This window comes from Dipodomys spectabilis, unplaced genomic scaffold, assembly GCF_019054845.1.
Source record: "Dipodomys spectabilis isolate Male_0828 unplaced genomic scaffold, ASM1905484v1 ptg000229l, whole genome shotgun sequence".
Taxonomy (NCBI): domain Eukaryota; kingdom Metazoa; phylum Chordata; class Mammalia; order Rodentia; family Heteromyidae; genus Dipodomys; species Dipodomys spectabilis.
The window spans coordinates 2,170,980-2,188,916 of record NW_024870906.1 but is presented as its reverse complement, the minus strand read 5'-3'; the positions used below and the strand labels follow the sequence as shown (position 1 = coordinate 2,188,916).

Genomic DNA, 17,937 nt, shown 5'->3' with positions numbered 1-17,937 from the left:
ACACGTGAGACCCCCCCTTTCTCCCTCCCCCACTTATCTGAGCACTGGAGGGGGAGGGGGATAAAACAAGATAGAAACAGGAGACAGGAAAGGAGAAGAGACAGGGAGGAAGGAAGGTCAAACAGAAGGGAGGAGGGAGGGGGAGGACCATGTAATTTCTTAAGAGCTTTGAATGATAGGAGGCATATCCCTTACTGGTTAAGACAGATGTCATGATTGAAAGAAAATTAAACCTGGACATAAGACACTTAAGTGCTAGTCACAATTCTAACAAAAACTTGGGACTTTAAACCAAGTTGTAAGTTTTCTCACTTCCCAAATGGAGTTCATGATATGTTTTTCTTGGTACTGTTATTAGTGTTACTCAGATTCTATAGATTAACCTTTTCATTTTTACATAGTATTTTACAATTGATAATAGCCATGGCATTTATTTTTTTCTTTTAAATAGAAAATGAATCAAAGAATCTTCTTCACTGAGAAGCTGCTTTTCCAAGACACACCAAGAGGCTGTATATTTTTACCATTGTATATAAATATACATGCCACCGTTGTATTCTGGGTTCTGAGTTTGTGGATTCAACCATTGAACAAATGTACCTGGAAAAAAAGAATTACGTCTGCAGTGAACTTTTATACATTTTCATGCCATTATTTCTCAAACAATTCAACTATTTACATAAGATTTACATTGTATTAGGTATTATAAACCATCCACAGAAGATTAAATACATGGGAGGCCATATGCAAACATTGTGCCATTTTACACAACAGGTATGGCCATCCGCAGATTTCGGTGTCTTTCCTGTGTCCCGTGCCCATATAAAGTAGATACCAGGGGAAGTAGAAACTACTTTCAGGAAGTTTCTTATGTGTGTTTGGTGCAGAAGTGAAGATTGAACTCAGGACCTTACACTTTCTAGGCAAGGGCTTTTCCACTTGGTTGCCTTTTTGGTCGATATGTAACATTCACAGTTTTCTAGGACACCTTTTTTACAGATAGCAATTGCTTTTCATAGGCACCACTCCGTTTCCAACCACAGGAAAACTAAAACACAGCATTCCTCTGTAGTTCACTGTCATTGTCTGTGGACACAAGAGTATGGCAGGGGATCCTGACTATGACCTCTTCTAATCAACCACCTACATATGCAAGGCGCCTGCAAACCCCATGTCACGGTCAATTAATTTGAGAGAGGCTCAAGGGAACTAAGGAAAGCACTTAGTGATCTAAAGGATATTACTGGCTATAATATAGGTGAGCAGCTACATGGAAGGGATGCTTGGGGCAAAGTATACGGGAAGGAATGTGGGTGTCCTAAGCCCTCTTCAGCCAAGCTGTTCTATAGGAAAGAACCCTTAAATGGTTCAGTAATCTAGGAGCTCCACACATCCTGCCCTTATAGAGAGATGTCATTAGTAGTCACAGTCAACTACACCATTGGCCATTCCTGATTACCTCAGTCTCCATCTTCTCTAGAGGGTGGGGCTGAAACTTTCATCTGTCCAATCACATGACTGTTCACCCTGGCAACCAGCTGCTACCCTCAGGCTATCCAGGAGCATCCTTCAATCATTCACAACATGAGCATACAAAATTAGTTCAAAGACTTCAAAGTTTTAAAAACTATTTTTCCCAGGAAAAGGGGAGGATACAAAGCATATTCTTTCTATTCTAAATCACAATATTATAATTCTTCTTCCTTCCTTTCTTCTCCTTGTTTTTTTTTTTTTTGGTCCGTACTGGGGTTTGAACTCAGAGCTTTGTGCTTACCACATCTCCAGTCCATAAGATCATTTCTTAAGAACACTGCAAATAAGCTGTAAGAGAGTTTGAACCTTACCATGTTTGGTGGTGTTGTTGGTTGATTGGTTGGTTGATAATAGTGGTGGTAGAGTTTAAACTCTGGGCCTGCAAGAGCTATTGTAAAGTCATTGAGGAGATGTGCTTAGCGCCACAGTAGTGCTGATGTTTTTGTGGTGCACAGATGCATTTTGAGGTGATGAGGACCTTTCTATTTTGCACTGCCAAGGCGTAGCATGCTACTCTTTTGTTAGGCAATTGTGACACCTGCTGTCCACCATAAAGAACTTATCCTGCTGTTCTTACGGCAAATGCAAAGACTGCTGCTTGGGGGAAAAAAAGAACACTTTTAGGGGGTGGTGAACAGATGAACAGTTCATTTGTCCTGCCTCTGGAAAGTCCAGTCTCAAACAAGGAAGCATTTTTGAATGGAAGCACTGCAGATAGCCCAAGGCCTGTCTAACTCACCCTTCCTGATTTTTTTCCTGCGAAGGAAGTGATGAACTATGGATTGACCACTAGATGGAGTGGTATCTGAAGCTGCCATGTATCTTGGGGCTCACACACAGCACTCTCCCCATTTCTCTGTGAGGCGCATGTACCATGTACGGATCTCTGTATGTTTCAAATAGAATCGTGTTGAGTTATAATTTATACACACTAAGATATATTTATTATAGGTAATGAGTTTTGACCAAATGTAACCACGTTTGCAATCAATGTATGGAACATTTCCACCATCTGTCCCTGGAATCTCTCAGCCCAGTCAGTTTCAACCCCATCCCAGGACCCAGACGATCACTCATCTGCTTTCTATTGCTATGAATTGGGTCTATTTTTGTTTCCAGTTTCAGGCTCAGGAAATCTTAAAGTATGTCTGCTTTGTGTCCTACATCTTCTAAAGCATTAGTGTCTGCATCAGTATATCACTGGAGATACTTGTCTTCAGAACTCAATGACATTAGCGAGCTTTCCTTCATGTAAAGAATATTTGAGATGGATGCTGGTGGTTCACACCTCTTATCCTTGCTACTCAGGAGGCTGAGATCAAAAGATCGAGGTTCAAAGCTAAATAGGGAAGGAAAGCCCATGAGATTCTTTTTTTTGGGAGGGAGGGTCCAGTCGTGGGGCCTGAACTCTGGGCCTGGGCGCTGTCCCTCAGCTCTTCAGCTCAAGGCTAGTGCTCTACCACTTGAGCCACAGTGCCACTTCCGGCTTTTTTCTTTTTGCTTATATGGTGCTGAGGAATCGAACCCAGGGCCTCATGCATGCAAGGCAAGTGCTCTACCACTGAGCCACCTTCCCAGCCCCTCCATGAGATTCTTATCTCCAATAAATCACCTAAAAATTAGATGTGGAGCTGTGGCTCAAAGTGATAGAGCATTAGTCTAAAGCAAAAAAATAAATAAATAAAGCTTAGGGACAGCACCTAAGTCCAAGTCTCACGACCAACAAAAATAACAAAGCTGAGATTATAAATTAATGAAGAAAAACAATACACTCCTGGAATGAAGCCAGTATGATCATGGTGTGTGATCTTTTGAATGTATTGTGAATTCAGTGTTCAAGAACTGAGAATTTGAAATTTAGACTTCTTTCACTACATCTGCAGTTGTAATAAATTAACACCTGAGGCCTTGCTCTTCTCAAAGGGTATAAAATATATGCAAATTTTATTCAGAAATCCCCAAATCTGTAGACACATACTTTTCCTGCATCCCACAGAAATATAATGGTAAGATCAAAATATAAACAAGAGAAGTAGGCTAAAGTCAAACAAATTTTCTAATTAATAAAGTTTCTTTTCAGGATAAAATACAGCAACCTCTAAGACTATTCACCAATGCAGTGAGGACAAATGAGAAGAGAAATCCAATTATTTGTACTCCAAAAAGATGTGACTACATTGTTTTCCACTCTTACTCCCATTTGGGAAATTAAAATAAGCTTTACAGACTTGGAGAGACAAAATATTAGATATAAATCAGATAGAAAAACTCATTAGAAGTACTTATAATGCTCTCTCAGTAATTTTACTCTTAGATAAAGTGCTTTTTTTCCCAGAGCATATGGTTGAAGTCAGATTTCATTATTAGGAACAGAGCATCTTAGAGTCAGAAGAGACCTCTGATATCTGCCAATCTTAATGGATTTGAAGCTAATTTTAGAAAAAGGCATGTCTAGGATACATATTGATTCCAAGTACTGATGGGTTTGTATTTCTCTGTAAGTTTCTATTTCTAGCACCTTTCTGTTTGCCTGTGAAATTCCTAACTGCTCTAAATCCTAAATCTTAGCAGGCAAAAAGCACTTCTGGTTAAAACAAAGCAGCGTTATTTACCTTTAATAGAGACCCTGTGGCATCAATACAACATGAGATGTGCAGGAAAAAGACTTGAGATATCTCTTGCGATCTGTATGAAATTAGAGAGTGAAACTGGCTTGTTAATTTGTGAAATCATCCCGCCTCCCCACTTCGCCTTTGTATAGAAAAGGACAGGGTGCTCATGGAGAAAGAGTCACGGCCTATAATTTGGGAGTTTACTAGATATTTGTGATTAGCTGTGGGCACGAGTATATCTTAGGGATTTTGCAAAATTGTTAAATAATAACTAATGCATAATGTTAAAGCCAAATGATCAAGAACTTGGCAGAGGGAATGTTCACAGACTCAGTCTTATTTCAACCTTCACTGGAAGGGTTCATTCAAGCCTGAATCAAATGTCTCCGTTTTGATCTAAAGAATCTCTGAGGGCTAAACACCTCCATAAACTTTCTCTTGCATGGGGGAACAAGCTGAGCAGTGGGAAACTTCTGGCACAGATGTGAGAGCCACCATAGGCCTCCGTCCTTGATCAATGGAGAGCTGCTCTGACAGGCACACAGAGATCAAGTTGTTCTAGAAGGTACCATTGTTTGCAGTCCATAAAGTTTGAATGGGAAGTCTGTAGAGATGGAGTGAAACTCATTTTTATATTGAGAAGGCCAAGACAATGGGTATTTTTGTTATACACACACATACATACACACGTACCTATCCCTACCTATATACATATTAGTGTGGTCTTACTCTAAGTATTTGATGGTCCATGAAAATCTTGTTCATGGTCAGCTCTGAGATTCTGGCAGTCATGTACAGAAATCCAGAGCAATTCTTTTTTTTTTGCTAGAAAAGTGAATATTGAAGTGGAACTATTTTTGAGTTACAGTAAATATGCTATGATCATCTGTTTTATACACTCAGTGTAGCCATAAAGTTTTGGTGAATTAATCCAACTTTCAAATGACTATTTATTGAGTCCCAACAGCCTGTAGTGTTGCTAGACCTTGACAGGGACACGTGAATGGTAAATGTAGTTTCTGTTTCTGAAGATCTTGAGCTTATTTCCAAAGATGCAAATCAAAGCCTCACTCAGGATTCCTCCATTGCAAGTTCAGATTTAAGATCGTAAATATAAGATCGTAACCTCTGTGTTACAGTCTTCTGGACCAGCAAACACACTTACGAATACCTCATCTCTCACCACCACTAATCCATACCAACAAGCAAAGAGAAAAGCCAAAGTTGACTCCAGCTCACTCGCACATGAACATGCAGACTGGAGGGCAAAAGTGGGCAAAAATTTTAGCTATCAGGGAAAGGTGAAGGATGAAGATCCGGATATGAAAACATACATGGGTTTAGGAAAGACAGACTGTGGGGAGACCTTCATCCCAGACAGTGATTTGTCATATGGTCACATTGAAGGCAACGTGTAACATCCAATAAGAATTAAATATTAAACCACCAAGTACCCTCTCTGTTCTACTTAGTCAACCTTGAAGGAATTATTTCACCTAAAACTGTAGGAGGATGAAAGGGGACATGGCTATGAGGAACTCACTTGAGTGTGCCAATAGAAGGGACAAGGAGAGAAGCAATCGGATGTTTGAAAGTGAAGTGTCTGATGTTTTTACCTGATGATTATAAAATATTTTGCCAGCAGAAGCTGGACATGCTACCTTACATGTTGTATATTTGGCCATCCATGCTTCTAGGAAAACCTTCTCCCAATGACAAAAAGACTCTAGAGTAACTCAGTAACCCTTGAGTGATCATCAGGTTCTTGAAAACTAAATGTACACCAAGGCCAACAGTCAACAAATTCAATGCACATTCTACAAAATTAAGAAGACTGTGGGAAGTGATGAGGGAGAACAATGAAAAGGGGTGACAATGACTTTGACCCGTGATCCTCAGATCTCAGCCTCATGAGTAGCTAGGAATGGAGGTAGGTGCCACTGGTACCTGGCAGCATCTTGTTTTAATACATAGGAAGACTACAGTACCCTAATATATTGTTTAAAAGTATAGGTCTTGTCAGATTCAACCACTTGAGCCACAACACCACTTCCAGGTTAGTTTCATGGACTTTCCTGCCTGGGTGGCTTTGAACTGTGATCCTCAGATCTCAGCCTCCTGAGTAGCTAGGATTGCGGGCGTGAGCCACTGGCGCCCAGCTATATATTCTATTTTTTTGTGATTGCCATTCCCCACAAAGAACCTTGCACCTTTTGGTAGTAATGAGTCAATTTTATGCCTCCTGTTGAATTTGTTACACACAAGTTACTGATCATGTTAATTGACAACATTGTAATTTTCTAATATTGCGTTTTCCCCTGATTTTTTATTATTACATTCAATATTTCATTTCTCAGCTGAATGTTTCTCTTTGCAGTAAAGGTCTGAGGATAGGAAAAAATAATAAAAGCATGAAATCATTGGATTTTTATGTTAAGAAGATCTTAGTGATCAAACATTATAATAATTTCAATTATAAATAAGACAGTAAAGCTCAGAAATAAATGGCTCTTAAAGTTAGTGAATTCATTACAGGAAAACACAAAGTTCCTGACTTGGAATGTGGTGTTCTTTTCAGTACATTACAGACAGAATTAATAGGCTCTGATTGGCTTCTGAATCTACAAAGAGAATTACAAGATGCCCTTCATGTGGGTTTGGAATAGCTTATAATGATATTTCTTTTAAAGTCAGATAGAACATTCTAATTGCAACCCCTTATTAGAAGTACAGTTTTCAAACATTTTCTTCCCTTGTAAAGGCTCTCCCTTTCCTCTGATGACTTTTTGCTTTGCTTTCAGAGCTTTCTGAATCTATGGGTTCCCATTTATCTATTTTTGCTTTTGTTTTCTGTGCTCTTTGGGTCTTACCAAAACAATCAAACCCGCTGAAGAGCATATCCCCTGTGTTTCCTTCAAAAAATTGTAATTTTGAGCCTTACGTTTGAGACATTAATAGGTCTGAGTCAATTTTTGTATGTAGTGAGAGAGAAGGGTGTAGTTTCTTTCTTCTGCACATAGAAGTACCATTTACCGAACTTCACCCAGGGTGTATGCCTGTGGGATCCTTGGAAGCTCAGTGGGAAGCAAGCACAAACATGTGCATGCTCATCTCTCATTTAGAGTCTCTATTCCCTTCCATTGTTTTCTGTTTGTATGTCAGCATATGCTGGCATGATTGATAAAACTTTGGATCCTGTTTTAACATCATATAATATAATGTGTCCTGCTCTTTCCTTTTTGTTCCAGATTACTTGAGCTTTACTGTTTTTATTCATTCATTCATTCATTTATGTATGTATATTTTTTTTGGTCTGTGTGTAGTTCCATTTGCCACTGATTTTTTTTCTTCAGTACTGTGAAGAATCACTGGCATTTTGATAGGGATTACACTGAATATGCACATTGCTTTGGATACTATAGACATTTAAATAATATTGACTTAATAATACTGATCAAGAAAATAGGAAGCCTTTCCAGTTCTTATTTTTCTCTTCAATTTATCTTATTAGTTTTTTTTTCTTATTTTTTCTTAGTTCTTTGATAAAATTTATTCTCAAAGGCTTTGGGGGATTATAAATGGAATTGTTTATTTCATTTAATTTCTATTCAAATTTTTTTCTATAGGATAATCTTACCATTAGTACTATAATTTGAATATGATTATTTTCTTCATTCCTTTCTTTTTCTTCACTAACTCAAATGGGGAAGAGCCTTTCTTCATCTTACGATGCTGCTATGAAGGGAAGCATTTTGAATATCTGGACCAAGCTTGTTTTCCATCTCCAACCCAGAGTATCTGCTCTATCATCTGTCATTCCTCTGGGGTCTCTATCATCGTGAGTACATTCCTTATCTGCTTATGAAAGTCCATAGCACTGTTCTCCAAGTCTCAAGAAGTAGAAGAGAAGAGAGAGAAATAGGAGAGAGAGAGACTTAGAAAGGTAGTCCTGAGGACTCACCTGGGTTTTAAGAGAGATTAAAGGCAAAAGAGGGCACACTCTGGACAAAGTTGCAGGCCTCCAAACAAAACTATTTGTGGATGATTCTATAAAGACTTCAAACAGTCGCAAGAAAGAATAAGCACACAAACCTACAACCATAAAACTCCTTATTGAAATAATGATGGAAGTTAATTGGAACACAGGGAGATGGAGCTTCACTGATCTTCAGCAGAGAAATAGTGAAGAAAACAGTCTCATGAGAGACTAGTCACTAAAATCTGCTTTGTCTCATATTTGGATTCTACAAAGGAGGAATTCTTTTCATGTGGAAATCTGCTTCAAGGTTAGTTGTTTTTTAAGAAAAGTTTTGTATGCTTTCATGAACTTTCTAAGTTAAATACAAGATGCTACTGTGACCTGAGGGAGAATAAATTATAGACAAGTTATAAAAATCTTCATTTTCCCCTATTTCTTACAAATGAGTTTAGTACTGAGGGACAAGGATTTTCAAGTTTGAAACATTGATTACAGAGTTGCCCATCAATTGTGAGGAACAGTAAACTTCTCACTCAAAAGAGAGATGCCCTCATGTAGAATAAAATAAACACAGAAGCAGCCTGGTTCCATGATTTTTAGTTTCTCATCCCCACTACTTACAAAAGCTCTTGTTAATTTCCTTAAAGTTCTGAAGCACTAGAAAGTTCGCATAGATAAATTAAATATGTAGCATTTCATAGAAGATACCAGACAAATAACTGGAACACTTATAATTAAACATGACACAATATATAATTGACATTTCATGATTGGCATTTTAAAAATTGATTTACTCTTTCTGCACAGTCTTTAGTGTAACAAAGGAGAACTTAGTAGGTTTCTTATAACTTGAAATGTTCTTTTTGCCTGTCAATGAAGCTGAGGTGTTCTATTTGGAGCATGAGTGAATATTTGTTTGGTGAATGGTCAAGGCTTATGGGCCTTTAATTATTTCTTCATTGATTTGAAAAATGTTAGAATTTCTCCTGGCAGAGATTATCCGTTGAGTTAAAGTGTGAGTGTGTGTGTGCATGTGTGTGTATGTACATGTGTACACCCATGCTAGGGCTGGAACTCAGAGCCTGGGCATTGTCTCTGAGCTTTTGTGTTCAAGTCTAGCGCTCTACCACTTGAGTCACAGTACTACTTCCAGCTTTATGGTGGAAGTAGCTAATTGGAGATAAGAGTGTCATGGACTCTCATGCCTGGGCTGACTTTGAACTGCAATACTTAGTCCTCAGTTTCCTGAGTCATGAGGATTAAGGCGTGAGTCATCAGTACCCAGCAGATGAAGGTAGCTTGAATGATATATCCAAAATATCTTGGAGGAAAATACATAAGGATATTATCAAATAATGTGGTAATTTATGAATTTGCTCAATAAATTCACATGAAATCCAGTCTCTTTTACAAAGTTTATATATTTTCAATATTTTTGTCTTGTTTGCTTTATCAAATGGTTCCTTGTGTTTTTATTATGGTCTTCCACACAGCAAGGACTTCACTTTCTTTAGTGAAAGAATAGGCCTCTAAACATCTTCCAGTGGTTCTTTCTAGAACGTTCTTGACATTTCTCCTTTTGAAGTTTTAGTACATCTAGAAGCAAGTGTATATCAGTTCTGAAGTGGGCATCTAGGCCAAGCCCACGTTCCCCAGCACCAGCTCAGTGGCTGTCTCTATGAGAACATGATGTCCAACCTCCAGCTTTCGCCTCAAGCACTGAACGCATTGTGTAATCGGAGCTGGGGGCACTTCCTGGTGCCGGATCAAAACTGCCCGTCTGGGTGCCACACTCTCCATCCTCACCACGGAAGAAGGGCCAGGACGGAGCGTGAGGCCCAGCTTCGCTCAGGTCCCGAAGCCCCTCTTCCACCAGGCCATCCAGGATGTGTCCTCACCACGTACTGCTGATGATTTTACTCACTTCTCTGATTAAAGGTATGTCTTTAACTTTTTATTGAGTTGTTTTAAACTATTATGTCATACGGCAATGTGTAGTCCCAACATTTAAATGATAAATGATGAAAGCATTATTGAAGATGGTAGAAAGGCTTGGCCCTCCTACTGATGATTCTGCATACCTGCATCTCACTCTTCAGGACTGAGAGTCCCAATACTAAGGAAGGAATAACGTTTCTGCATACCTACCATATACAAACTAGACACCTTGCTAGCTGTTAGCCACTTGGTACTTTCTGAATGTTTACCATGTATTACCATCCTTTCTCTACTTTATAGATAAGGAAAATGAGTCATAGTTGTAGATCAGAGTGTAGATATGTTACCTACTCATGATCATACAGTTAAAATGGGGGTAGGGAGTAAAGCTTTATTGAGATCAGATCAGTCCAGGCCTTCTCCCCTTCATTGCAATCTGAGCCCTGGGGTCTCCTCCCAGCTGACATCCAGGGGGACCAGGATGCAAATAGAAGACTTCATTTAGCACTAGCATGGGGGCCCCTAAACTTATCTAACAAATGGAGCCCTACAGGAGTTAAGATTTCAGGTGCAGAGATTCCTTAAAGGGCCAAAACAATCTGGTAATTTTCATTGAAAATTTGAAGGAGGTAGATTCAGGGACAGTCATTAAAAGATAATAAAATGACAAATGTAACAGCTGCAGAACAAGGCTAAAACATGGAAGAAGCCTAGAACATTCCTACTGCGTCCCCTTTTCCAATTGTAGGTGAATTGGAAGGGGAGGAGGGTGTATGCTCGAGGCTGCTGGTTGGAAATCTGTGAACTCCCTGTGAACACTTTTTTTCCAATCACTGTGGATGGATGTTATACCAGACGGATTTTCTCCTTATGTTTCCTTTTAGAAAAGGTCATCCTTGGAGTAAAGGGTCAAGAACTGGTTCATCCTAAAAGACTTCCTCTGGTCCAGAAGCGAGATCTTGGACACATCCATGATTTTAATGCACAGGTATAACTTCTGCTTTAGTAAATAAGACTTCAGTGCCTTTGCAATGAGTAGAAAGCCAACATTGGCTCCAATCAGAAGTAGATAAGAATGCAGGACTGTGTATTTTTCAGAGGATTCTAATTTAGTTGAGAGCGTGTGCTCAGGAGTAATTTGGTATCTTTTAGCAAATTACCAAACAATGAAAACGCGCATCAGAGTTTTAGCCCTTGCCATTTCTTACATTTCGAATAGAATGAAAACTTCCACCAACAGTTCTCTTGAGAAAGAAAGAAAACTGAGAGTTTTCACAGGAACAAAAAGTCCTGCGTGGCCTGTCCCTTAGACAGTTGCTCATTTAAGTGTTAAAAATTTGAAAACACTTAAAGTATTTTTTCAAAATTAATAAATATCTATTATAGCAAATTGAGAAGTGGAGGTATGGCTCAAATGGTAGAGCACAATCTTCATTTTAAAAAAAAGACAATTGAGAGTATGAAGCCCTGAGTTCAAACTCCACTATTGGCACTAAAAAGAAAAGAAAAGAAAAATTCTGGCTACTAATGGCTCTTTCCTGTAATCCTTGATTCACGGGAGTTTGAGATCTGAGGATTTGTGGTTCAAAGCCCGCCCAGGTGGACAAATCCAAAAGACTCTTATCTCCATTGCACAAACAAAAATGCCAGAAGGAGAAATATGGCTCAGGTGGTAGAGTGCCAGATTTGAGCAGGGGGGAAAAAGCTAAGATAGAGCTCAAGGCCCTGAGTTTAAGCCCTTGTGGTACAAAACAAGAAAAGAAAATTGATAAAATATATTGAGAGAACAAGGTTCACAATTAAGTGAATTCAATTTCCACTGTTATAAAAGTTCTTAGACAATGATCTTAGATATCTATCAAAGACACTTGCATTTTACATTTTAGCTTTTCAAGCTGGCTCACAGAAAGATCGGCATGTTTCCCTATCAACTATGAAAATACAAACTTTTCCAAATGCAATGACTTCCCTTCCCTCTCCCACTACAGAAGTCACTTTTCTAGGCTGAGCAACGGTAACCACTGTGTTTCTCAGAGCGTCACAAGCAAGACGCATCTCAACTTTCCCAATGGCTTCCCTGAGATCCTATTTCTTCTGACTTCAGACCAGAAGCCAGAAATAGTCTGCCCCTCCCATTTGGAAATAATATCATTTTATCCCAATAAGTTTCTTTACACATAAATTTTTTTTTCTATGTCTTTTCTCACCTCAAGCATTTATATTGTTCAAAAGTGGATGCAGTCAAAAAGGCAAAACTAGTTTTCTCCTACGTACTGTACAGAATCTGCAGACTCTCCTAGAAGCTACTCTGCAAAGACTTACTCAAGACCAGTTTAACTCAAGATGAACCTAGAGATTTTATTGTGTTAGTGCCCAAACAAGCAAAGAAAAAAACCAAGAAAATAATGTGTCACATGTTACCCTCCCATTATTTGAAAACCTTTTTATGAATGGTAGTATGTGTGACTGGTCTGAAGGCAATTTACCAGTAATAAATATTATCGATTGAATGTTCATGTAATACTTATAGAAGCTGCCATAAAGCACACCAGGAAAAATTCAAAATCTAAACTTGCACTACCTTTCTTTAGAATATCTTGTCAATACTTATGAAAAAGCCTTGCTCTTTTTAATGCTGTTTAATCATATTTCTGATCATTAACATGGGTTTAACAAATAAACTTTCGCTTACATTGTACTCTGTAGACAGGAAACACCATGTAACAATGCTTTTAAGACTAGGACGTGTGGTAGTGATTTATTAAATGAAAGAGGCGAGTGTAAATAACTCCACACAAAATTGATTACAAACACATAAATAAAGACCTAAGGGCTTGGCTAGGGGTGTGGATGTCTAGTAATTTGTGGCTCCCTGGATGAGGGGACTTTTAGATACTTTCCATTTTGCTTTACTTCTAGGAAATAAGTGTTTAGAAAATTGTAATTAACTTGTAAATAACTTCCATAAAATTCTCCTTATAATACTAGCTCACTTTAAATCCAGCTTCATTACTATTTAGTCCCTGAAGAGACTGAAGTTGGAAAATTGAGAAGTGGATAAAGGTCCACCTGCTCCTGTGGCAGGTGAGACACTAAAGAAACAAATAATAAATACTGTGAAAATCACATGACAGACCTTGTTTTTCAGGAAATATATGAAGAAGAAATACTATATGAAATAAATCTAAGTGGGAAAACCCTAATCCTTCACCTGCTACGATCAAGGTGAGTTCTTTGTCATCCTATACCTTGCTCATCTTGTCTGGGATATTTCTGTTTGCCTCAACTACCAGTTCAGTGAACTCCTCAGCCATTGTTACCTATAGATTTGGGGGATTCTGCCCTTCAGCCCAAGCCTACCCCTTCCCATCAGCTTCAACAGACCCTCGGCATTGTTCTCTGGACCCTGAATTGCTCTCTTTTTGGGTACTTGGGGTTCTTTATGCTCTGTCCGGTCACCCCAAGAAGAGGATGGATGCATTAGTACTGCTTGAATCCACAGACAAAAAGAAATGTGAAAAGTATCATTTTTCAACCGGCTTCTAAGCTATTCCAAATACATATTAAACCAAGTTCTTTTGGAGGCATGAGCTAAGAAGGAGGAAGAACTTGCTTCATCCTGACATCCTAAGGCCCTTAGCCTTCTTCAATAACCCTCCATTGATGCTGAGAATTTCCAACGCTTTCCTATGGGCCTTTGGTACTGTCTGTCACAGATGCCCACACATTAAAGGATGAGGAGTTGGCAGATGTTAAGTAGAATGGAAAGTTAGACACTACTAGAGAATCTGGTTAATTAGCTTAAAAGAGAACCAAACAATAGGGGTGTGGAGGGGAGGTTTAATCTTTTATTCTGAACCATCTGCTAGATCAGCAGGCCAAAACACAAACCATAATCACCCTGAGAGTCATATTCAGGTTCATTTCAGACCATTCTGGAAAGTTCTGGTTGACCTCTCAATAGGTTTGAGTATTCGTATTGCTACTCCATAGTTCTTTAAGTGTTCTTTCATTCCTATTATGCCTAGACTCTTCTCTACCACAAGGCTGTTTTTAATCTGTTAGGGGCTGAAAATGAACAAAGCCTATTTCTGTCCTGCTCTCTGTTTCAGGGACCTTCTGGCTTCGAATTACAGTGAAACATACTATAACGTGAAAGGAGAAGTGCTTACCAGACACCCTCAGATTATGGTATCTCTCTAATCATCCTCTGCCTTTCCTCTGAACTGCTATATCCTGGTGTTATTTTTCGGTCCCAATGCTAGATTTACCAATGAGTCCAAAAAGCATGATATTGCAATTGAGTCCTGACGGGACTGCCCTCACCAAATGACAGAACATTAGAAAATAGGACTCGATGAGCCTCCAGGGTGGCTGACCACTAGCCAGCTAGCAATTCAATGTTTCCCAATGTATTTTTGCTTACTAAGCAGACGTGTCTGCATTTAATATGGTACAAAGTGGTAGAAGGGGGAATATAAGGGATCCTACTGGAATTGTGATTGGGGTTAAAGGCTGAAATCTAACACGTGAAGCAACTGTAAGATCTCCATGGAATTTTATTTCTGTGGGATTCGCAGCTCTATGCCCCAGCCCTTCTGATGCATGCTACCATTATGGTCTCATCTTCCTTCTCCAAAACAGCCTTCACTTTAATCATTAATATCATTCTAGTGATGTACATTCTATTTTACCGCCATCTACCTTTCCAGAACTTCTTGCCAAGATTGGCATTGTTCCCTTTTACCAAAAATTGTGTAAAACCCATCTCCTCTATGTAAAGCAAGTGTTGATCCTTATGATATCTAAGTCATAACACAATCTTATAAAATTACACAGCCTTTAAATTCAGTTGAAGATCAAGTCTCATTTTATGTCTTCTTTTTTGCAGTGAGAGACAGTCCTGGGGCTTGAACTCAGGGCGTAGGCACTGTTCATGAGTTTCTTTGCTCAAGGCTAGTGCTCTACCACTTGAACTACAGCAATCCTTCTGGCTTTTTGGTGATTAATTGGAGATAAGAATCTCACAGCATTCCTGTCTTGGCTGGATTTGAATCACAAACCCAGATCTCAACCCACTGAGTAGTTAGGATTATAAGAGGGAGCTATTGGCACCTGGCCAGAATGATCTGAATTTAGAAGCGTCAAGAATATGGCTTGATTTCATAAGCCACCTAGGAAGTGATGATGCTAGCCCTAGAGGGCTAGTTTGGCAAAGATGTGAGGGTGGATTTAAGGAGTCATAGTTGTATGGAAAGGGTCACATATCTAAAGTTGGTGTCATTACCTAACAGAAAAAATTATGAGAAATGTTACATACAGGACTTTATACAATATAATTATAAAACTAAAAGTCTCTAAAGGAGGATCAAATATTTCTAAGTGAAAGAATGTAGTGAATAAATGCATAGAAATTTTTGAAATACTGATATATTCTCAACAGAAAATAAATGCTGATATGTTATAATCGATTCACTGATGTTTGTGTAATGTTAATGTCAGTGTTGATGGACTTTTCTATTTTAGGATCACTGTTTTTATCAAGGTTCTATCGTACATGAATATGACTCTGCAGCCAGTATCAGCACATGCAATGGCCTCAGGTAAGGCCCAGAATCTTCTTATTGTTAAAAGTTTTCCTATGCTTGGGCACCACTGGATTACTCCTGTAATCCTAGCTACTCAGGAGATGGAGATCTGAGGACCATGGTTTGAAGCCAGCCCAGGTAGGAAAGTCCCTGTGAGATTCTTATCTCCAATTTACCACTCAAAGATCAGAAGTGGAGCTTTGGCTCAAAGTGGCAGAATGCTAGCCTCAAGCAAAAGAGCTCAGGGACAGTACCCAGGCCCTGAGTTCAAACCCACGACTGACTAAAATTTTTTTTAAAAAGAGTTTTCCTATGGACATTAATGATATCTTTTTGACTAATTTCTTTTCTGCTAACCCTGTTAAATATAAAAAAAATGATGGGAAAATGGAGAGTGTATGTGTTCAGCACTGGCAGTAAGCTCCAGCCTGTGACTTATGTTCATTTTCAACAAGATGTCTAATGCAGGGCCCTCAGTAGGATGAGTTTCATGGCATGTGATCAAAGGGCTCAGAGATGAAAAGTTCCTGGACATAAGCTGGCCTGTGTGCTCACACCAGCAAGACCAGAGACTTTCTCCTGATCATTCAGTGTGCTAGTGGTCAAACTGAATCCCAAACCCATGTCTCTTGACTTCTGATTCTGTGAATTACTAAATCTGGGTATTTCTCTAAGTAAAAAGTTAGAGAGAAAGCTTACAAGTCTTTAAAGACTTGGACCCAAGGACAAAGAAGAAAGACACAAGGAGATGGACAAGAAAGACTTACTTTGATTAATTCTCAAGAGTTTCAAGAATTTGAATAGCTTTACTAATGAAACCATCCCAGCATTTGTAACACCATATATGTCCTCTATATGACTTGTAAGGAAACTCGAATTTTCTGCAATCACTCTGATACAACCACCAGTGGGAATTACTACAATATTACTGACACTGAATGCAGAAATTAGACTTTCAAAAACTGCTGAAAATCCAGATAAGTTCACTCTGACACAAACAATTCCGAATTCAAAGATTGAATCTCATTTCATTTCTTAACTTCCCAAACATAACCTACTACATGCCCATGAGGTCATGACCTTGTAGTTTCTCTTGACAAAATGAGATATATCAGGTGTGGTGATACATGCCTGTAATCCCAGCTTTGGGAGGCTGAAGCAAGAGATTCAAGGGTTCATTGTTAGCCTGGGTTGTATAGTAGGCTAGTGTCTCAAGCAACCAATGGCAGAAGATATCTCTCAATTAGTACAGCACATGCCTAGAATGTTCACAGATCTAAGATTCATCCCCAGCACTGAGAAAAAAATTCAGTGAATGGAATCCTCATAGATCATGAGTACGCATCATGTTCCAATTTCTCTAGGGGATTCTTCAGAGTAAACGATCAAAGGTATCTCATTGAACCATTGAAATACTCGGATGGGAGACAGCATTTGGTGTTCAAATATGCCACCAGGATGCTGTATACTGCCAATCATTCTTGTGAAGAGCTCAATTTCACCAAGGAAATTGTTCCACAAGAGGAAAATGATAAGGAAGACCAAAAAGCAGAAGTAAGTGGCCCATTTTCAATCTGATCTGCCCAAGTAAAACACCTCGTATTCTAATTGTGACCTAGGAAAGAAACGATGAATCCAACTAGCAAAACATAATATGGCTGTTTTGAATTTGATACTTAAAGGAAGGCTGAATTTCAAACCTCATTGATATCCATGTTAAAAAAAAACTGTTTATTGCCTATGATAAGTGTCAATTTTAAAAATGGGTGTCTGTGACCCTCTTCATGGAATGACATCCCTAAAGACAGACGTTACTCCATGATAAGGATGTAAGAAGTCCACAGTGTCCTGAAACTATGCTGAATACTGTCTTTTTTTGTCTTCTCTTCCAGTATTGGGAGAGTTGGTAATGATAAGCCAGAGTCTCCCCTTTTTATAAAAGGGAGAATGTTCTACTATTCTAATAGCTAAAGACACTTATGGTAATACAAAGTGTGATTTTTGGTCAGATGGTTGCAAGTTTTCTGTTTTCTATGCAAATAGATTTTAGTCCCTTCAATCTCCTCTAGATGTTCCCTAACAATCTGTGTTTATCTTCTCATAATTCATTGTCCAGACAGTGTCTGAAGCCTGGGCCTCTTGGCTGAATAATTGGATGAATAGATAATTACATAGTAGACTTAGTCAGATCTTTAGACTCTTATTGCTACGACCATGTAGTCATTTGAATGGAAAAAGTAAAAGAGAAAGGCTAATGAATAGGAATTACTGCTTCACAATGATTGAA

At 38.7% G+C, this 17,937-nt stretch overlaps 1 protein-coding gene across 1 annotated transcript in view; it reads left to right on the top strand.

Moving 5' to 3' along the window:
• The first annotated feature begins 10,010 nt into the window (after nt 1–10,010).
• Nucleotides 10,011–17,937, top strand: part of Adam7 (ADAM metallopeptidase domain 7) — a 38,440-nt gene continuing 30,513 nt past the window's right edge. The window contains exons 1-6 of the mRNA XM_042697831.1: nt 10,011–10,062; nt 10,947–11,050; nt 13,211–13,287; nt 14,175–14,253; nt 15,589–15,665; nt 17,015–17,204. Of these exons, the coding sequence (XP_042553765.1) occupies nt 10,011–10,062; nt 10,947–11,050; nt 13,211–13,287; nt 14,175–14,253; nt 15,589–15,665; nt 17,015–17,204 (579 nt within the window). The remainder of the gene's footprint in view (nt 10,063–10,946; nt 11,051–13,210; nt 13,288–14,174; nt 14,254–15,588; nt 15,666–17,014; nt 17,205–17,937) is intronic.